At 36.8% G+C, this 16,873-nt stretch overlaps 1 protein-coding gene across 4 annotated transcripts in view; it reads right to left on the bottom strand.

Annotated features, from left to right (window-relative positions):
* The window catches only part of LSAMP (limbic system associated membrane protein), a 652,751-nt gene that overhangs the window by 283,587 nt on the left and 352,291 nt on the right, over nucleotides 1-16,873 (bottom strand). For all 4 annotated transcript variants that reach the window (XM_067738826.1, XM_067738828.1, XM_067738829.1 and 1 more), the window contains exon 2: nucleotides 14,545-14,777. In XM_067738826.1, the coding sequence (XP_067594927.1) occupies nucleotides 14,545-14,777 (233 nt within the window). The remainder of the gene's footprint in view (nucleotides 1-14,544; nucleotides 14,778-16,873) is intronic.

Here is a 16,873-nt window from a genome sequence, read left to right as displayed (position 1 = left end):
TCATTGATGGACAAAATGTGGAAATGAAGAAGAAGCAAGGATAGCTCTCGTGAAACATACAGAAATATGAAGATCATACACCTAGAGGATTTCAAGCTGACATAGTCTGAGAGACAGAAGGAACACTAGAATAGGGCATTATTTCAGGAAATAAGGAGGAAAGATATTGCAAGAAAAAAGAGAATCCTTAGTAGTGTGCCTAAATAGAAGTCAAAGAGAATGACAGAAGAAGACTGGCTCTTTAAAAAGCAGGGGCAGTGGGAGGTCATAAATACAAAATAAGAAGACTAGGAAAAGCTGTTTTAAGCAATTGAGTTGAAAATCAGCAAGTAATGTATGGAGGGATTTCCAAAAAACATGAAGAATCAGCTGAGGTTAGCGTGACTTTGTAGCATACTCAATTAAATGTTATAACATCCCATTTCCTATACACCTTTAGATGAGAGGGAGAAAAGGAATATGGAAGTTACTCATCAGTAGGGGCTGGAGAGGTCAAGACAAGATAAGATCAAATAGACTGGAATTTAGGGTGCCAGTAAGGAGGCCACCGAAATGCCAGACTGTGGACTCCAGCCTGGGTAAACAGGAAAATGAAACAAGTACACCGTTAAAGTGGCATCCAGGAAATCCAGATAGAAGGGTTTTTGTTTGGTTTTGTTTCGTTTTTGTTATGTTTTGTTTTGAAATCAGGATGGGACTTAGAAATTTTATGCAGGAGATTGTTTATGCTACAACTTTCTTGATCTGAGGAAACTGACAAAGTCCTTCTCACACAAAATCTGTCTTTTTTCCTCCTCCCCAACACTTTGTAATTGGTGTGTGTGTGTGTGTAGCATTATATTTGTATCTCTTTTAGACAGAATATATCTTCGCAAGGTGTAAGAAATTAAGGCCTTATCATTTTAGAATAATGATTTTATGACTGCTTCCACCATAGAAAAAAGAAAAGATTGAAGAACACTTAGGTGAGAGAATAATGGAGGGTTGAAGGAGAAAAAATAAATAAAAAGGAAAATAAAATGGCACCAGAAGTTGCCGAAGAGAAATTTTGCTCTCTAAAAAATTTTATGAAAGCCTGTCCTTCCAATAATCATGAATTTATTATTTTAATTTATTATATAATGATTTTCCAGATATAATGCATGTACTCACACAATAAAATTTGAAAACTAAATAATATAATTTTACCTATAAAAACAACATTCAAAGGCTTCCCTGGTGGCGCAGTGGTTGAGAGTCCGCCTGCCGATGCAGGGGACACGGGTTCGTGCCCCGGTCCGGGAAGATCCCACATGCCGCGGAGTGGCTGGGCCCATGAGCCATGGCCACTGAGCCTACGCGTCCGGAACATGTGCTCCGCAACGGGAGAGGCCACAACAGTGAGAGGCCCATGTACAGCAAAAAAAAACAACATTCGAAAAATTAATGTAAAAACTATTTTGGTATATTTCATTCTATCTTCTTTTCCAATGGATGTATGAATGCATATGCAGTTGTATATTTATTATAGTTTATAAAACAGAGGTTATAGATTATACTGTTTTGTAACCTGCCACTTCAATTAACCATACATTGCAAATATGTTTATTGTATAATAAGATGTTTTATAAATCATGTCTTATAAAGTATGATAGTTAATAGCTGCTTAGATGCATAAATCGGAATTTTTAGTTGGAAAAAACAGAAAACACCTCTGGCTGTCTTGTGCCTGTCATTGCAACTCGGAAGTGTGCTAAACCAGAATCATGCCCAAAAAGTTTTATGGGGCCGGGGGCATGACTGCTGGTGAATGTAAACACGAGGTGACAGAGCTGTCACCACCACCAACATGGCCCTAGATCCAGGCCTTAGTGAAACATTAGGGATACGGCCATTCCTAGATAAACTCACTATGGATGCCACCAATTGCCTGAACAGATTCTCTTTGGTCCTGAGTTTCTTGTATCAATAACGTCTATTAATAATTCTGAGCCTGGGGCAGGTGCAGTGGAGTTTCAAGGCCTGGATCTCATGACCAAGCCCCAGTTTTGAGGGTATTTGAATTTCATTTCAGCTTTTACTCTGGGTGGTAATGTCTGCATCCCAACAGTACTGAAAGGAGGGAAATTCCTAATCACAGGGAAGAGGTTTGAATGTTGGCCAGTCATTCTCATGTCCATTATGATAGTATTTCTTCTTATGAAATGACCCCAATTTTACTTCCTCATTCCTTAATCTGAGTATTTCAGGTGTTTTCCAGAATTTATTTTAAAATATTGGGTTGGCCAAAAAGTTCGTTTGGATTTTCCATACCATGACAATCCCAAACGAACTTTTTGGCCAACCCAATAGTTCTGTGATGACCACTTCGTACAAAAATCCGTGTTTGCATTTCAGAGGATTTTCTTTCTACACATTCACAGATATGGAATTACTAGGTCAAACGATACAAATATAGTTAAAAATTTTGATAGACATCACTACATTACCCTAGCAAAGTTTCTACTAATTTACAATCTCAACAGGGAAATATCAAAGTGTCAGTTTTCCTACTGATTGCCAATTCTGGCTAGCCACATTCTATTAACACTTTCCCAGTATTATTGGTTTAAAAATAATAATCTATTACTGTCTTACTTTACATTTCCTTGATTATTAGTGAGGTTTTACAGTTTTCCAGATGTTTGTTATTTTCAAGGATCCTTTTGTAAATTGCCTATTTATGTCCTTCAACAAATTTTAGTCATATTTTCTGTATTGATTTTTTTCCTCTTTATTGATCTGTTGAAATCTATTCATATACCAATGACATTAAGGTTTTATCTGTTACATATTTTGTTTTTAAATCGCTTTACTCCTCCTTTTAATTTTAGATATTTATATATGTATTTATTTATTTTTTCTTTATGCTTTTTTTTTACTTGTTTTTATGCTGAGAAAGCTTTCCTCACTCTGTTCAGATACATATTTATTGATGGTTCTTTTAGGCTTTTCCTTTATTTGATAGACATCCCTACATTCCCCTATGCAACGTTTCCACTAATTTACACTCTCAACAGGGAGTTATAAAAGTGTCAGTTTTCCTTTTCCTTTATCTTCTGTTTTTAAATCTTTAAGGGATCTGGTATTAATTTACATGAGGGGTTGTTCAGTAAAAATATAATTTTATTTTTTCTTTAATTATTCAAAACCATCTGTTGAATAATCACACTTTCTCCATGATTTAAAAAAAACCTGGATCTAATGTATGGTATATGTGGTAGTGTTTTATGCATTTCATTTATATCCACAGACTTGGTCATTCTTAAATCAAAAATACACAGCTTTTGATAAGTTTAGCTTTACAAAATCTGTTAGTACCTAGAAGTAGGTTAGAAGTCTTCCTGCCCCCAATAAAACAATTTTAAAAAGTGTATTGGCTATTTATGCTCACTTATTCTTTATAATTAATTTGATAAATTTAGCATAATTTCAATCAAAAATCCCTCAAAGTAATTTTTAGATATATAAAAACAATTATATTTATCTTGGGGAAAATTGTCATCTTCACATTATTTGTGTTGCCATTCAAGAATGAAGTATTTTCTTTCCACTAAAGCAACAACAAAAACAAAACAGACCAAAAACAAACAAACAAACAAAACAAACAAAAAAAACCCTTTCCTGCCAAGTAAAGTGATATCAATCTCTGCTTTTAGGTTCTCCATATTGTTTATTTAATTTATTCTTAAATGCTTTATACTGTTAAAGCTTTGTAAATGGGCATTTTATAGTATATTTTGTAAGTGCTTATTATAACCAAATATAAAAACTATTGATTTTACATGTTTCTTCAGATAACTGGACAACTTATCAAACTGCTATTAGTGCTAATATTTTTGGTCATTAATTTATGAGTGTTTTCTTAAGTTAGTAATCACTTTAGCTGGAAAAATAGTTAAGTTTCTTTTCTCCTTTCCCACAACTAAATCTTTTTATATTCTTTCTGCAGATTAGCTTTATTTTATTTTTTTAAATTTTTATTGGAGTATGGATGCTTTACAATGTTGTGTTAGTTACAACTAAATATTTTTATTTTCTTGTCCCATTGCATTAAGCAGAACCTCCAGAATAATCTTAAATAATAATAATGATTGTTGGTATTCCTGCCTTATTCCTGAATTAATTACTGTTGAGGCTACCCATCTTTTTACCATGTTAAAAAAGACATCCTCAGGGCTTCCCTGGTGGCACAGTGGTTGAGAGTCCACCTGCCGATGCAGGGGACATGGGTTCGTGTCCTGGTCCGGGAAGATCCCACATGCCGCGGAGCGGCTGGGCCCGTGAGCCATGGCCGCTGAGCCTGCGCGTCCGGAGCCTGTGCTCCGCAAAGGGAGAGGCCACAACAGTCAGAGGCCCGCGTACCGCAAAAAGAAATAAAAAAAGACATCCTCTATAATTAGTTCACGAAATTTGTGAGTATTTAATAAAATCGAGAATAGAGACTGGTTGAATTATATCATATGCATTTTTGTTGGTTATTGGGATTATCTCATGATTTTTCTTCTTTGACTGTTTGATGTAATATATTTTATTCATATACTTCTTTATAATGAATTATGCTTAGAAAAAATCCTGCTTGATTAGATAATATTTAATATAATTTTGAATTTTATCCACTAATATTTAATCCTGATACTCACCTTAACTATTACTGTGTCTGTTTTTAGTTTTATTTTAAATTTATTTCAAATTTGCAGAAAAATTACAGGATCAATACAAAGTCCCATATATTCTTCACCCAGAGACTCTGTTCAAGTTTTCTCAATTGTCCCAATAAAGTCTTTCCTAGCAAAATGATCCAGTTTAAGATAACATATCCAGTATCATATTATGATAAACTAGGGCATTTCTTCTGTCTCTCCTGAATTTCATGACCTTGATATTTATGAAGATTACAGGCGAGTCTTTCTATAGAACGTCCTTCCATTTGGGTGTGTCCAATGTTTTCTTATGCTTAGACTCAGGTTTTGATAGAAATATCACAGAAGTGATGCTGTATTCTGCTCATTGTATCCTATCGTTTGGCACATGATGCCAATTTGTCCCATTACTTGTAATGTTAACTTTGATGTCAGCTAGATTTCTCTACATTTTAGCCTTTTTAATTCTTTTTTTCCCTTTGTAATTTGTAATGCTTTGTGGGCAGCTACTTAGAGATTATGTAAAAATCTCAGTCCTCATTTCACTTTTACCTACTAGTTTTGGAATCCATTGATGTTTCTTGCCTGAATGAATTATTTCTGCAATTATTGCCAAATAATTTTCAATTCCATCATTCCTTCTACATTTATTAGTTGAAATTCTATTATAAGGAAGAGTTTTATATTCTCTTTATTTAATAACTATCATTTAATTTCTATTACTATCAATATTATAATGTATTGCTATCATTTATTTCAATACCCAAATTGTCCCCGAATTGGTCAGTGGAAGTCCATTTCAAGTTGGTTTCTGTGTACTTTGGACATACCTTATTTTTCTTTGAGGACTACCTTACTTTCTGGCACAAAGGATGCTCCAAACTCACATTGTTCCTTCCTCACCCCTGGAATCATCTATCTCTTCTAGTAGCCCTTGTTCCTTTTCGTAGAGAGTGATATTTTAAAACCAACATCTGGAGGATAGGTATGCTCATTGCTACTAGTGTGTAAGTGCTCTCAATGTGTGAAGCTAGGAAATATACATACACATTTAATCTATATTTCTTTCTTTCTATGTATCCATCTTCTATTAAAATTCAATGAATAAACACTTATAACTCCAGTTTCAATCCAACACCACAGGGCTCATTTTAGCTTTCCCCTTTCTATATTTATACTTCTTTTCTCCAATAATAAGAAACCGGTTATCATTATCCTCAATATATTTACTAACTTGCTCAACTCTCTTAAATGTAGCCAAGGTCCTAACCCTCCACAACTGCCTCCCAACTCAGATGCCCTTCTTTTGTGGTCCCTGGGCACTCTAGTGGTTGTATCCCCTTAGAAACCCTCCTTGGATAGATCTTGGCACAGGTTGGGGCTGCTTTCCCACTGTACTACAGCTTGCATAATAGTTTTTTCACTAAAAAGAAGGAAGGGGGACTTATTGTCTTTTGCATATTTTATCTGTCACTGAGGCAGATCTAGGATTTGACAAATTTTAAAGAAAACTCAAATCATCTCATTGTCCAAAAATGTTACCTCTTTATAGCAAACTGAAAATGATGGAAGTACCCGTATATTGAAAAAATATATATATATGCCATCTTTCTTGACTTTTAGATATATGAATTCAAAAAATTGCCTTTAAGATTTTTAAGAGTACACAGGGTTTTTTGTTTTGCTTTTTGGGGGGGTCCTTTTGGTAATGTATAGAAAACATAAATGCTATAGATGATGATAATTTATGGTAGCTTACAGTACTATTTGAAAATATTTGAAAGAGTAGCTTTCCTTATCTTAATAGGTAAAATGTCTGTGTAAAAACTAGCACATCTGTGAGTAGCCACATAGATATCATGTAAATATAAGTAAAAATAACTGTGGCATAGACTGGATGTAGCTCAACTATCTAGCAGATGCAGATCCAATACAGAATAAATGCTGACTCCCAAATTCTTCCTAATCACCATCAAAATTCTGACCAGAAAGTATTAAAATCCTTATTGGTGTAATGATTCAAGAATATACTGAATCTTTGAATGCAGCTGAACATTCATTGGTCTGTGTCTTCCATTCATGGAGTCTGTGTTTTTACGCTGAGCCAGCTCTGGGTACTAAAATAACTTTGTCTGTCTTCTCTTATTTTTCTCATCTTCAAGAAAGACAAAATGTAGGTTAGAGCAGAAAGTATGTGGATGTTAATAGTGGATTTATTTTAATAACTAAAAGGTGGACTGCAGATACATATACAGAGCTTGGAGACTGCAATTAATTATGAGTGGGTGGGCTTGACTTAGACAAGACTTGAAGTCCTTCCTACAGGAGGACTATCAAATTATCAAAATTAAAGCTACATGAGGTAATATTCTCAAATATTTTAGCCCCAAAGTTTCACTTCTTCCCATTACATTGGCTGTCTGATTGCTGATGTGGACAGTGATGTCCTTAAAGTCTGAACCTGACCTATTAACAGCCAATCAAGAGGCTACTGTCTGAAAAATTAAGCTGAATAGCAGGAGAATTAGTAGACTTCAGCACATAAAATCCAAATGAGCATTCCAGGTAATCAGTAAGATTCTCAATAATCAACAGAATTAACCCTCAGATAAAATCTAACTAAAGAAGGTTTTGAATTTTTATTTCATTAGAACGTTTAATACATGTATAGAGCTCCAGGCTAAGTTGAATTGGAATGCAGTGGTAAACATTTGGTATGAAATTTTGTAGGCTATGTTAAGTTATTGAAAAAATAATCAATGCAACATGATGCTAATTAAGGAAGGAAAAGAAGAAGGATGGAAGGGAAGGGAGAACAAAGGAAATAATGAAAGAAGGAAAGAAGAAAGAGATTAAAAGGACAGCTGCTTGGAGTTCGGGGTAGTAGATTTTGGTCAGAATGAGGAATGTTTAATAGGATTATAAAATGCACCCAAGAATTTAAATCTTAGAACCAGTAAGTTCTAGACTAGTAATCATGAAAAAATTAAATGTTTCATAACATTTGAATTTTCTATTATTAAATTAAGAAGGAATCTACAGACAGCTATAAGCCAATATGAATATTATAGGATTAATGAGATACAGGAAATGTGGTGTTTTAAGTGTGGGAATTTGAAAAGAAAGACCCAGTGTGTTGTGTCTGGTCTTACGAGTCGACTTTCATATTTTTTCCCATAGTTATATTGGTTTAATTAAGGTAATTATGCAATACAGTTCCCTACAAGCAACGGAGAGATTTTCACAATCCATGTGTGTGATTTGAGTCAGAGTGATGAGAAAAATTTCTGGGATTCTATTTAATACTATAGTGAAATTTAACTATTAACTAAGAAATGCATTTCAAAAACTCCAAAATGCTTTGAAAAAATTATCTCCAATTTTAGGATATGCAGGTTAGGCCGTTTTGAAAACAATTGTTAACCAAATTAGAATAGCATTAAAAGAGAGCAAAAGACTCAACATGGAAATTACCACTCTAGTATGGGTACCAGACTCAAGAATAATATAATAAATAAATTGAAAATATGATAAATGTTGTAAGGTATGGTAAATTAGATATTTAAAAATAAGATTCACATTAAAAAAAATATCATGTCAGGATGCCCACTGTATTCACATACACATGGAGATTCTTTCTCCCCCCACGGGTGAATTCTACCATTTATTTATTTTTTTAACATCTTTAGTGGAGTATAATTGCTCTACAATGATGTGTTAGTTTCTGCTTTATAACAAAGTGAATCAGCTATAAATATACATATATCCCCATATCTCCTCCCTCTTGCGTCTCCCTCCCACCCTCTCTATCCCACTCCTCTAGGTGGTCACAAAGCACCGAGCTGATCTCCCTGTGCTATGTGGTTGCTTCCCACTAGCTGTCTGTTTTACGTTTGGTAGTGTATATATGTCCATGCCACTCTCTCACTTTGTCACAGCTTACCCTTCCCCCTCACCGTGTCCTCAAATCCATTCTCTATGTCTGCGTCTTTATTCCTGTCCTGTCCCTAGGTTGTTCAGAACCATTTTTTTTTTTTTTTTAGATTCCATATATATGTGTTACCATACGGTATTTGTTTTTCTCTTTCTGACTTACTTCACTCTGTATGACAGACTCTAGGTCCATCCACCTCACTACAAATAACTCAATTTCGTTTCTTTTTAGGGCTGAGTAATATTCCATTGCATATATATATGTGCCACATCTTCTTTATACATTCATCTGTTGATGGGCACTTACGTTGCTTCCATGTCCTGGCTATTGTAAATAGAGCTGCAATGAACATTGTGGTACATGACTCTTTTTGAATTATGGTTTTCTCAGGGTATATGCCCAGTAGTGGGATTGCTGGGTCGTATGGTAATTCTATTTTTAGTGTTTTAAGGAACGTCCACACACGGAGATTCTTATTGTTACAGGTAAAAAGAATATTGGAGCCACTTCCCCCAGGGCTCAGGAAGCTGAGATTCATCTCTGTTTTCAATGAGTACACAGGTTTATTTTATTTTACTTTTAATTTTTCTATTACAAGGCCCTAGTACCTGCTTCGCAGAGTTTTAGATATAATTTGATGCCATGTCATATGGGAAAATGAGCAGGCAGGCAGCATCAAATCCGTCATTGATTGCTTAGATTTCTAGAACAGTAGTTCTTGGTTTTTCCACGTGTATCTGAATCACTTGCAGAGCATAATGTATTCACAAATTCTGGCTGCATTCCTAAGGCTTCTGATTCAATTGTTCTGAAAGTGGTTCTCAGGAATCGGCATTTTGAAAAGTATAATACACCAAACTGTTGACTGTTTTTGCAGTTTATGTAAGGATCAGATGAAAAGAAATATTGCCTTAACACAAGTGCCTCCACCTGTGGCATGATCAGAAAAAAAAAGGCCATCATTGGAGGGTAACCTATGGAGAAGAAATGGACATTATTAATGGGAAAGATGCCAGAGGAATCTGTTTATTTTATTGAAGTTAGGGGTAATGTTTTCTCAGTCTTTGAGTTTAGAATCTGTAAAGGAGGTGGTGTAGGAACCAAAATATCTGGCTTTAGAAATGGGTCTCATCACTTATTAAGCATCTCGAATGTGTATGTTTGAATAGACTTGGCTTCCACAGATGCAACAGTTACTATCACTAATCACAAGTGATCCCAAAGGTCATTATTGATTTGTGTATTTGCTGATGCAGAACTTTCACCTGTGTTCCTCGTGAGGCAGATGTTTGGAGATGTCATTCAGCTAAAGATTGAGTTTAGCGGACCATGCAGCATATTTATTTCAACACAGGTTATTTTGTGTGTAATGATCCTTTTGAATTGATAAAAAGAAAAAACAAAACCTTACTTTCTCTCTGAAAAATAGTCACCAAAATAAGAGAGAAAATATTGGAGATGTTGAAAAGTCACCAATGTGGTGGGAATATGTAAAAAGGAAAGTAAGCTTCCAGGGGAAATGGGATGCAGGAGAAACGTGGGGGACAAACACTTAAACATTTATAAATTTGAGATTTTGGAAGTCTAGAGAAGTTTCATGTCTCAACCTTTTTTTTTTTTTTTTCAGCTTTGATACCTGAAAATTAACAGTTTGGGGAGAGGCGATTTTCTTTCCACGGGACTAGGCTAGGTAAGAAGCCGCAGAGGACCTAAGGTGTTATCGTGAAAGTTAAGGTATTTATCAATCTACCTTTCCTGTCTCATGCCCAAGAAGATTAGTTTTGGGAATATTGGCAGGTGTAACACTTAACACTACCTGAAATTGAATGAAATTATGCAGGATTATTTCCCCAGATATTCTTAAGGTACATACTTCTTTTAAAGTAGTGGTTCTCTAAGTATGGTCCCTGCCGCAGCAGCATCAGTATCGGCTGGGAATGTGCTAGAAGTGCAAATGATCAGGCCCTACCCCCAGAGCTACTTAGTCAGAAATTCTGGGATGGGGGAGAGCCACCAAATCTAAAATGGAATTTTACAAAAACCCTCAATGTGTTGCTGATGCATGCTGTCCTCAGACATCCTTAATAAATGTAGCTAGAAACTTAAAGGTGATGCTGGTCTAAGAAGCCCTTTAAAATCTTAAAGAAGTAAAGTGAAAGACTGGATGCTAAGGAAAAGGAAAACTGAAGAAAATGGACTGGACAGGGACCTGAATAACAGCAAAAGAGCCTTCTGCAAGGGTAACAGGCAATGGGTGGAAGGAGTTGTTACACTCTGGGCAGCACCTTGGGCAAAAGCGAGCCTCATGAGAGATACTCAAGCAGCAGCAGCAGCAGCAGCGTGGTTGTTGGCAGTGGTTATCATCATCATCAACATCACCACCACCACCACCACCACCACCACCATCATCATCACCATCACCATCACCATCATCATCTTATTGGGTAAGAACTCATGATCTCCAGACACTGGGCTAGGGGCTTACATAATCATGTAATTTAATCCTTACAATTCATTAAGGAGGGTTTAAAATTTTAATTTTATCTCTATTTTACATAGGACAAAACGGAGCCTTAGAGAAATCAAGTGGTTTACCCCAAAATTTATTTAAGTAGCAAGAAGGAAAACCGAGATTTGAAGCCTGCTTTCTTAACTGCTGTTCTTTAGGAATATCTCACAGCATCTCTGAGCTAAAGGTGGCCTCACCAATGGGCAAAGAAAAAGTATTTATTTAATGACTAGTTAAGTGGGAGTTGCGGAAACCATGTATGGTGAGCAAGGAAGAACTTGAAAAATTCAAAAGACCCTTATATTCTGAAGGAAGGTGCTGTGGAATTGGAGGAAAGAAGAATGGCAGCATCTTTGATGTGGTGAAAACACGTAGAGTTGAGGCACAGAGTAGGAAGCAGTGTGAACAAGCAGCATGAAGGGGTGGACCAACTGACATAATCACAAAGTTGACTGTCCTAAGGGGAAGCGAATCAGCCATCTGGCATGAAATATCAAATGCCAGCATCCATATAATTGTCCAAAAAAATCCCCCTTCATAACTCAGGCTTAAGGAGGAGACAACCTTTCTTTATCGCCCTTACAAGAACAAGCTTTGTTGCTCATTTTTCTTTTAAAGCAATATGGTTAAAAAGAAAACACTATAATATCTTGAATCAAACAGATGTGGGTTTGAAACTCTTTCGTAAGCCAACAGGCAGCCTTGGACACTCCTTATGATTTCTGAACTTCAACTTTTTCATATTTACAATAAAGTTATTAACACCCACTTAATAATAATATTATTAGAATCAAACGAGATAATGAATGAACAGTACCTGGTATTTTATAGGTCCTTCTCCATCCCTTAATATTTAGTTAAATTTAATAACTTAATATTAAGTTAAATTTAAGTTAATTTCACTTGTGCTGACATGGTATGAAGGTATAAGCAGTATGATCTAACCTAGTTCTAGCTCTAACTCTCAAGATGGCTGTGTTTGTAGCTATAAAAGTGCTACATGCATAAGAAAACAGGAGGAAGGGCTTTGGGCATTTGGTGCTAAGAGCTCAGACAAATATAAATCTGGTAGTTCTTAAAAAGTCACAGCAAAAAAATTTCCATTCCAGTAGAAAGTGCTTCGAATTTGATTCCTGGTCTGCTTGGCTCCAAACTAACTCCCTGAACTCTCTGTGTGATCTGCAGCCACTAACCTAAATCTAATTAACTTCTGTTTCCTCATCTAGAAACCAAGGAATGTAATACTCAGATTGTCCAATGTTATTCAATATAGGACAATACACGTTCTCTAGTAGCTTTCCAATAATATTAAAGCCTGTGAAGGTAAGGGGCCTTAAGTAAACTAGTTATCTCCCTTCCCTCTGCCATTAAATGAGATAGAACTTCTTTTGTTTTGAGGTGTGTGTGAATGTGTGTGTGTGTGTGTGTGTGTGTGTGCGTGCTTGTGTTTTGAGGGAGCTGATAAATTAACCCATTTACATATGTACACATCAGTAGTTATGTTTACACACTTAAATGGGCTGCCTGATATCCAAACCCTGGTGTCTCTTATTAAAGAAACTCAAGTGCTCTCCACTAAACTACAAGGAAAGCATTCTATGCTTTGACTGTGATAGGAACTTTGCAAGTCAGTAGACATGCCTTTTTTTTTTTTTTTTTTTTGTGGTACGCAGGCCTCTCACTGTTGTGGCCTCTCCTGTTGCGGAGCACAGGCTCCGGACGTGCAGGCTCAGCGGCCATGGCTCACGGGCCCAGCCGCTCCGTGGCATGTGGGATCTTCCCGAACCGGGGCACAAACCCGTGTCCTCTGCACCAGCAGGCGGACTCTCAACCACTGCGCCACCAGGGAAGCCCTAGACATGCCTTTTACAAGCAATAAAATGAAGCTGTCAGCCATCGCAAATGTACCAAGATAGTGCTCACATGACTAAACCGCCACTGCACCAGACAGTCTCTGATGTATTTTACTCCAGTTTCCATTAGCAGAGAGGCTGCCTAAAATCATAATAAGGCGCAGACACCCTAAAATACACCACCAGACGTGGACCTGCCCACCAGAAAGACAAGATCCAGCCTCATGCACCAGAACACAGGCACTAGTCCGCTCCACCAGGAAGCCTACACAACCCACTGAACCAACCTTAGCCACTGGGGACAGACACCAAAAACAACGGGAACTACAAACCTGCAGCCTGCGAAAAGGAGACCCCAAACACAGTAAGTTAAGCAAAATGAGAAGACAGAGAGACACATAGCAGATGAAGGAGCAAGGCAAAAACCCACCAGACCTAACAAATGCAGAGGAAATAGGCAGTCTACCTGAAAAAGAATTCAGATTAATGATAGTAAAGATGATCCTAAATCTTGGAAATAGAATAGAGAAAATACAAGAAACGTTTAACAAGGACCGAGAAGAACTAAAGAGCAAACAAACAGTTTCAATCTATTAATCAGAGGAGTTGGGAGAGCAATGATTTAAATGCTGCAATAATCAATTCCGTAACACATTAATAGAAGCTACAGTCAAACTTTGCCATACAACTGACTGCATTGGAATCTTGACAGGAGCCCTAGGGCCATGCCTAATTTGCATTAAATTTACATAAAATTGTACATCAAGAATACATTAACACAGCCCTAATATTTGTTAGTGCTGAGATCCTTCCTGATAGATGCATTGAAACTGCTGGTAGTTTGACTCCACTTGCAATAAAATTGTGCAGCTGATCAGCTTCGTTCTCATTCTGCTATTATGGGGAAAGGGACCCAAGAGAGCTATAGTTTGGGGGCTTGCATATGCCATTTAGGATTTTCATCCTGTAAAACCATGACTCAGATGTGCCCTTGGAAACCCCAATCTGGAAGCAGATTATCCCTGATGACTTTGCAGATCCCCATCGCTGCACTTGCTCACAAATAACTTGCCATTAAATGGAGATACAAACTACAAAGAAAGCTAGTCAGCTGAAAGGATGTCAAGGCTTCTGGAAATTTTTATTTTTCCAAATAACATTTACTATCATTAAAACAGATCATTAGTGATATTCTTTAGACTGAGGACAGATAAAAATCAAATCTTCAGCAAAAGCATCCAGTACCTAACAGTATAATAAAGTGCACTTCACATGGTTCTGAGCAGTCTGTGTGTTTTGTGTCCCTGTGGACACAGCTGTGGCCTTTGCTGTGTGTTTTTATATTCAGGGCTAAAAGAAAATATTCTCACCAAGGATATTGGCTCACAGTGGCAAGACTTCTCTTTCTATATCCTCCTTAGTTCTCTCATTTGAAGTCTATCCTTTTGGAGAGAAAATACATACTGAAGTGCCGTAACGCATTTGGAGGTATTCTTTTATTTCAGAAAGGATTATTCGAGTATTTGTATGTTATGATTATTTTCTGCCTCACCTCTCCTTTACCACATTTTTCTTATTTTGTCTTACCTTGCACGATCAAGTAAACTTGGGAGGTCTTGGGCTCATGCTGTGTCTGCACTGAGCAAGTGTAGGAACCCTCATCGTAGACATCCACCTTCTGGATTCGGAGGCTGTATTCCAGAGAATGGCGTTTCTCCAGCTCAACCCGGGGGTCCAGAGACCACTTGTCGTGCCCAGCAAAAATGATGCCAGAACGGTTCAACCAGGCCACCTTCGAGTTCTTATCTTCTACAACACACCTGGTAAAGTAGAATAACAACATTAGAGCCTTAGCCATACACGGGTCTGCATTCATTCTCTATGCAATTTGATTCAACGGGGCCAATCAAGAGAAATAATTATGTGCAGGATGAATCCTGGCTATGCCATTTCTTAGAGTCCTAAATACTGTCGCTATTTCTCCTTTAAGATCTAATTACCATCCAATGGATGGATGCCATTATATTATACCCAGTGTGGCAATAAACAATCAGTACGAGTAATGCAGGAAAATAGAGTTAAATGGATATTGACTTCCCACTGGATTATCTTCTTCTTGTCTAGGAGAAGGTCATTCACACAGAACTCCATTTGTTTAAATAACTTTGAGAAATAGACAATTGATCATGTGGCATATTTACTCCATTTTGAACTGCATTTATTCTTTCATTAGTATTTCCTAATGGCTTATGTGATGGTAGATTCAAGTTATGCCCCACCATTGTAGGAATTAGACTGAATTTCAGAACTTGCTTCTGATCCTTCCAAGTTTGGAATGCCCACTGCCAGGAGTGAGAAGTGTGTGAGCAGGTCCAAGGGTAAGTAGATAGGAATTGTATCAAGAAAATCAAAGCTAGTATCATCTTGCCTAAGTCTGGTTCCATCTGCTGAGGGCAGTAGGTTGCCTGCTGGCAAGACAGCTTGCTACCAGCATTTCTGGCACAATAGAATGAATTCAATCGTTTATCGTGGGTGAAAAAACTAATTTTGTAGTTCTTATTCCAAGAAACATGAAGGAAAAAATATTTATTTGAATAACTACTTATTTTAGAAACCTAAAAGGGTTTAATGGAGAAAACCATACTCCTTCAATTCTAGCAAGAATCTGGAAATGGAAAAATCAAGCAAAAACTTCTCTTTGTATCCCTTTGGCAAGATTTATGTATGCCTCACGGGGAGATTATCTCAGACCCTGTTCACAGCTGCACAGCCAGCTGCTCAGTACTCTGGGGCATGAGGGATGGACAGAAGGAGCCAGGAGCATGACAACAGAACAATCAAAGCACCATGTTCCCCTGTATTTTCCAAACCAAGTCCAATCCAAGTTTCCTCTCAGGTCTAAACTGTGCAGTCTAAACTGCACAGGAAGTTGATGCGTGATCCACGGGGTTGACCACTGTCAAGACATAGAGGCCAGCTCATCTCTCTTAGAAGAAGGAGAAATGACGAATCTTTTAAAAATACCTCACCCATGGTACAAAAGGTCTTCTTATTCCATTATTTTTGGGTGAATTGCATATTTTAGTAAACATGAGAATTTTATTTAATTACTTGGGTGCCATGATATAAAGGTCTTTCTTTTCTTCTCCACCTATTTCTTTTCAAAAACATAGGTGGATTAAGGTATCATTTAGTATCTCCAATATGTGTTTTTCTACCATGCAGATATTATTGAGATTAATTATGTGTGATAATTTAAAACTCCTCTAAATAGGAGGGCAAAGCTAACTTTACGGATGCTTATTGCTTCTCTCCAGACTCAATTTTACTTTTCCTCTTCTATTCTTTGGTGGCATCATGTCTCTGTCCTTGGTGGTATTTGCGGCACTTCTCAACTTAGACCCAGTTATGAATCAATTAATAGATTATTTGCTGTCTTCTTCTAGATCATAAATAAAGTTGTTGATGTAGGTCTCCTATGTTTTTCTTTTCTACTGAGAAAATGGAAATTCCTCTCCGTAAAAGCATTTTAAGTCTTCTATCACGTTTATCCTTGCATTTTTTTTTTACCATCTACACAGCACAACACAGCAGTAACTAGGTATGCTATTGCACAGAGGTGAACCTTGAATGCTGTTTAGCCTGGAATAAGGCTCTAACATGTTCATCCTGAAAAAAATATAATATATTTTACATAAATATAGCCTATATATCAAATAAAGAGAGATTTTGTCTTATTCATTATGGTACCTCTAAACACTAATCTGCTGTAAAATAGACCCTGGAAAATGCCTGTCATATGAACTAACAGTGTCATATATGCAGAAATAGGACATATGGTTACCTATATTCCACCTCCCGTCCCAACTCCTTACAGCATCCACTAATGAACTGGGCAAATTTCCTTATCAGTATA

Source organism: Pseudorca crassidens, chromosome 5 (assembly GCF_039906515.1).
Source record: "Pseudorca crassidens isolate mPseCra1 chromosome 5, mPseCra1.hap1, whole genome shotgun sequence".
Lineage (NCBI taxonomy): Eukaryota > Metazoa > Chordata > Mammalia > Artiodactyla > Delphinidae > Pseudorca > Pseudorca crassidens.
The sequence above is the reverse complement of the archived record's forward strand: the minus strand, read 5'-3'. Positions and strand labels throughout refer to the sequence as shown.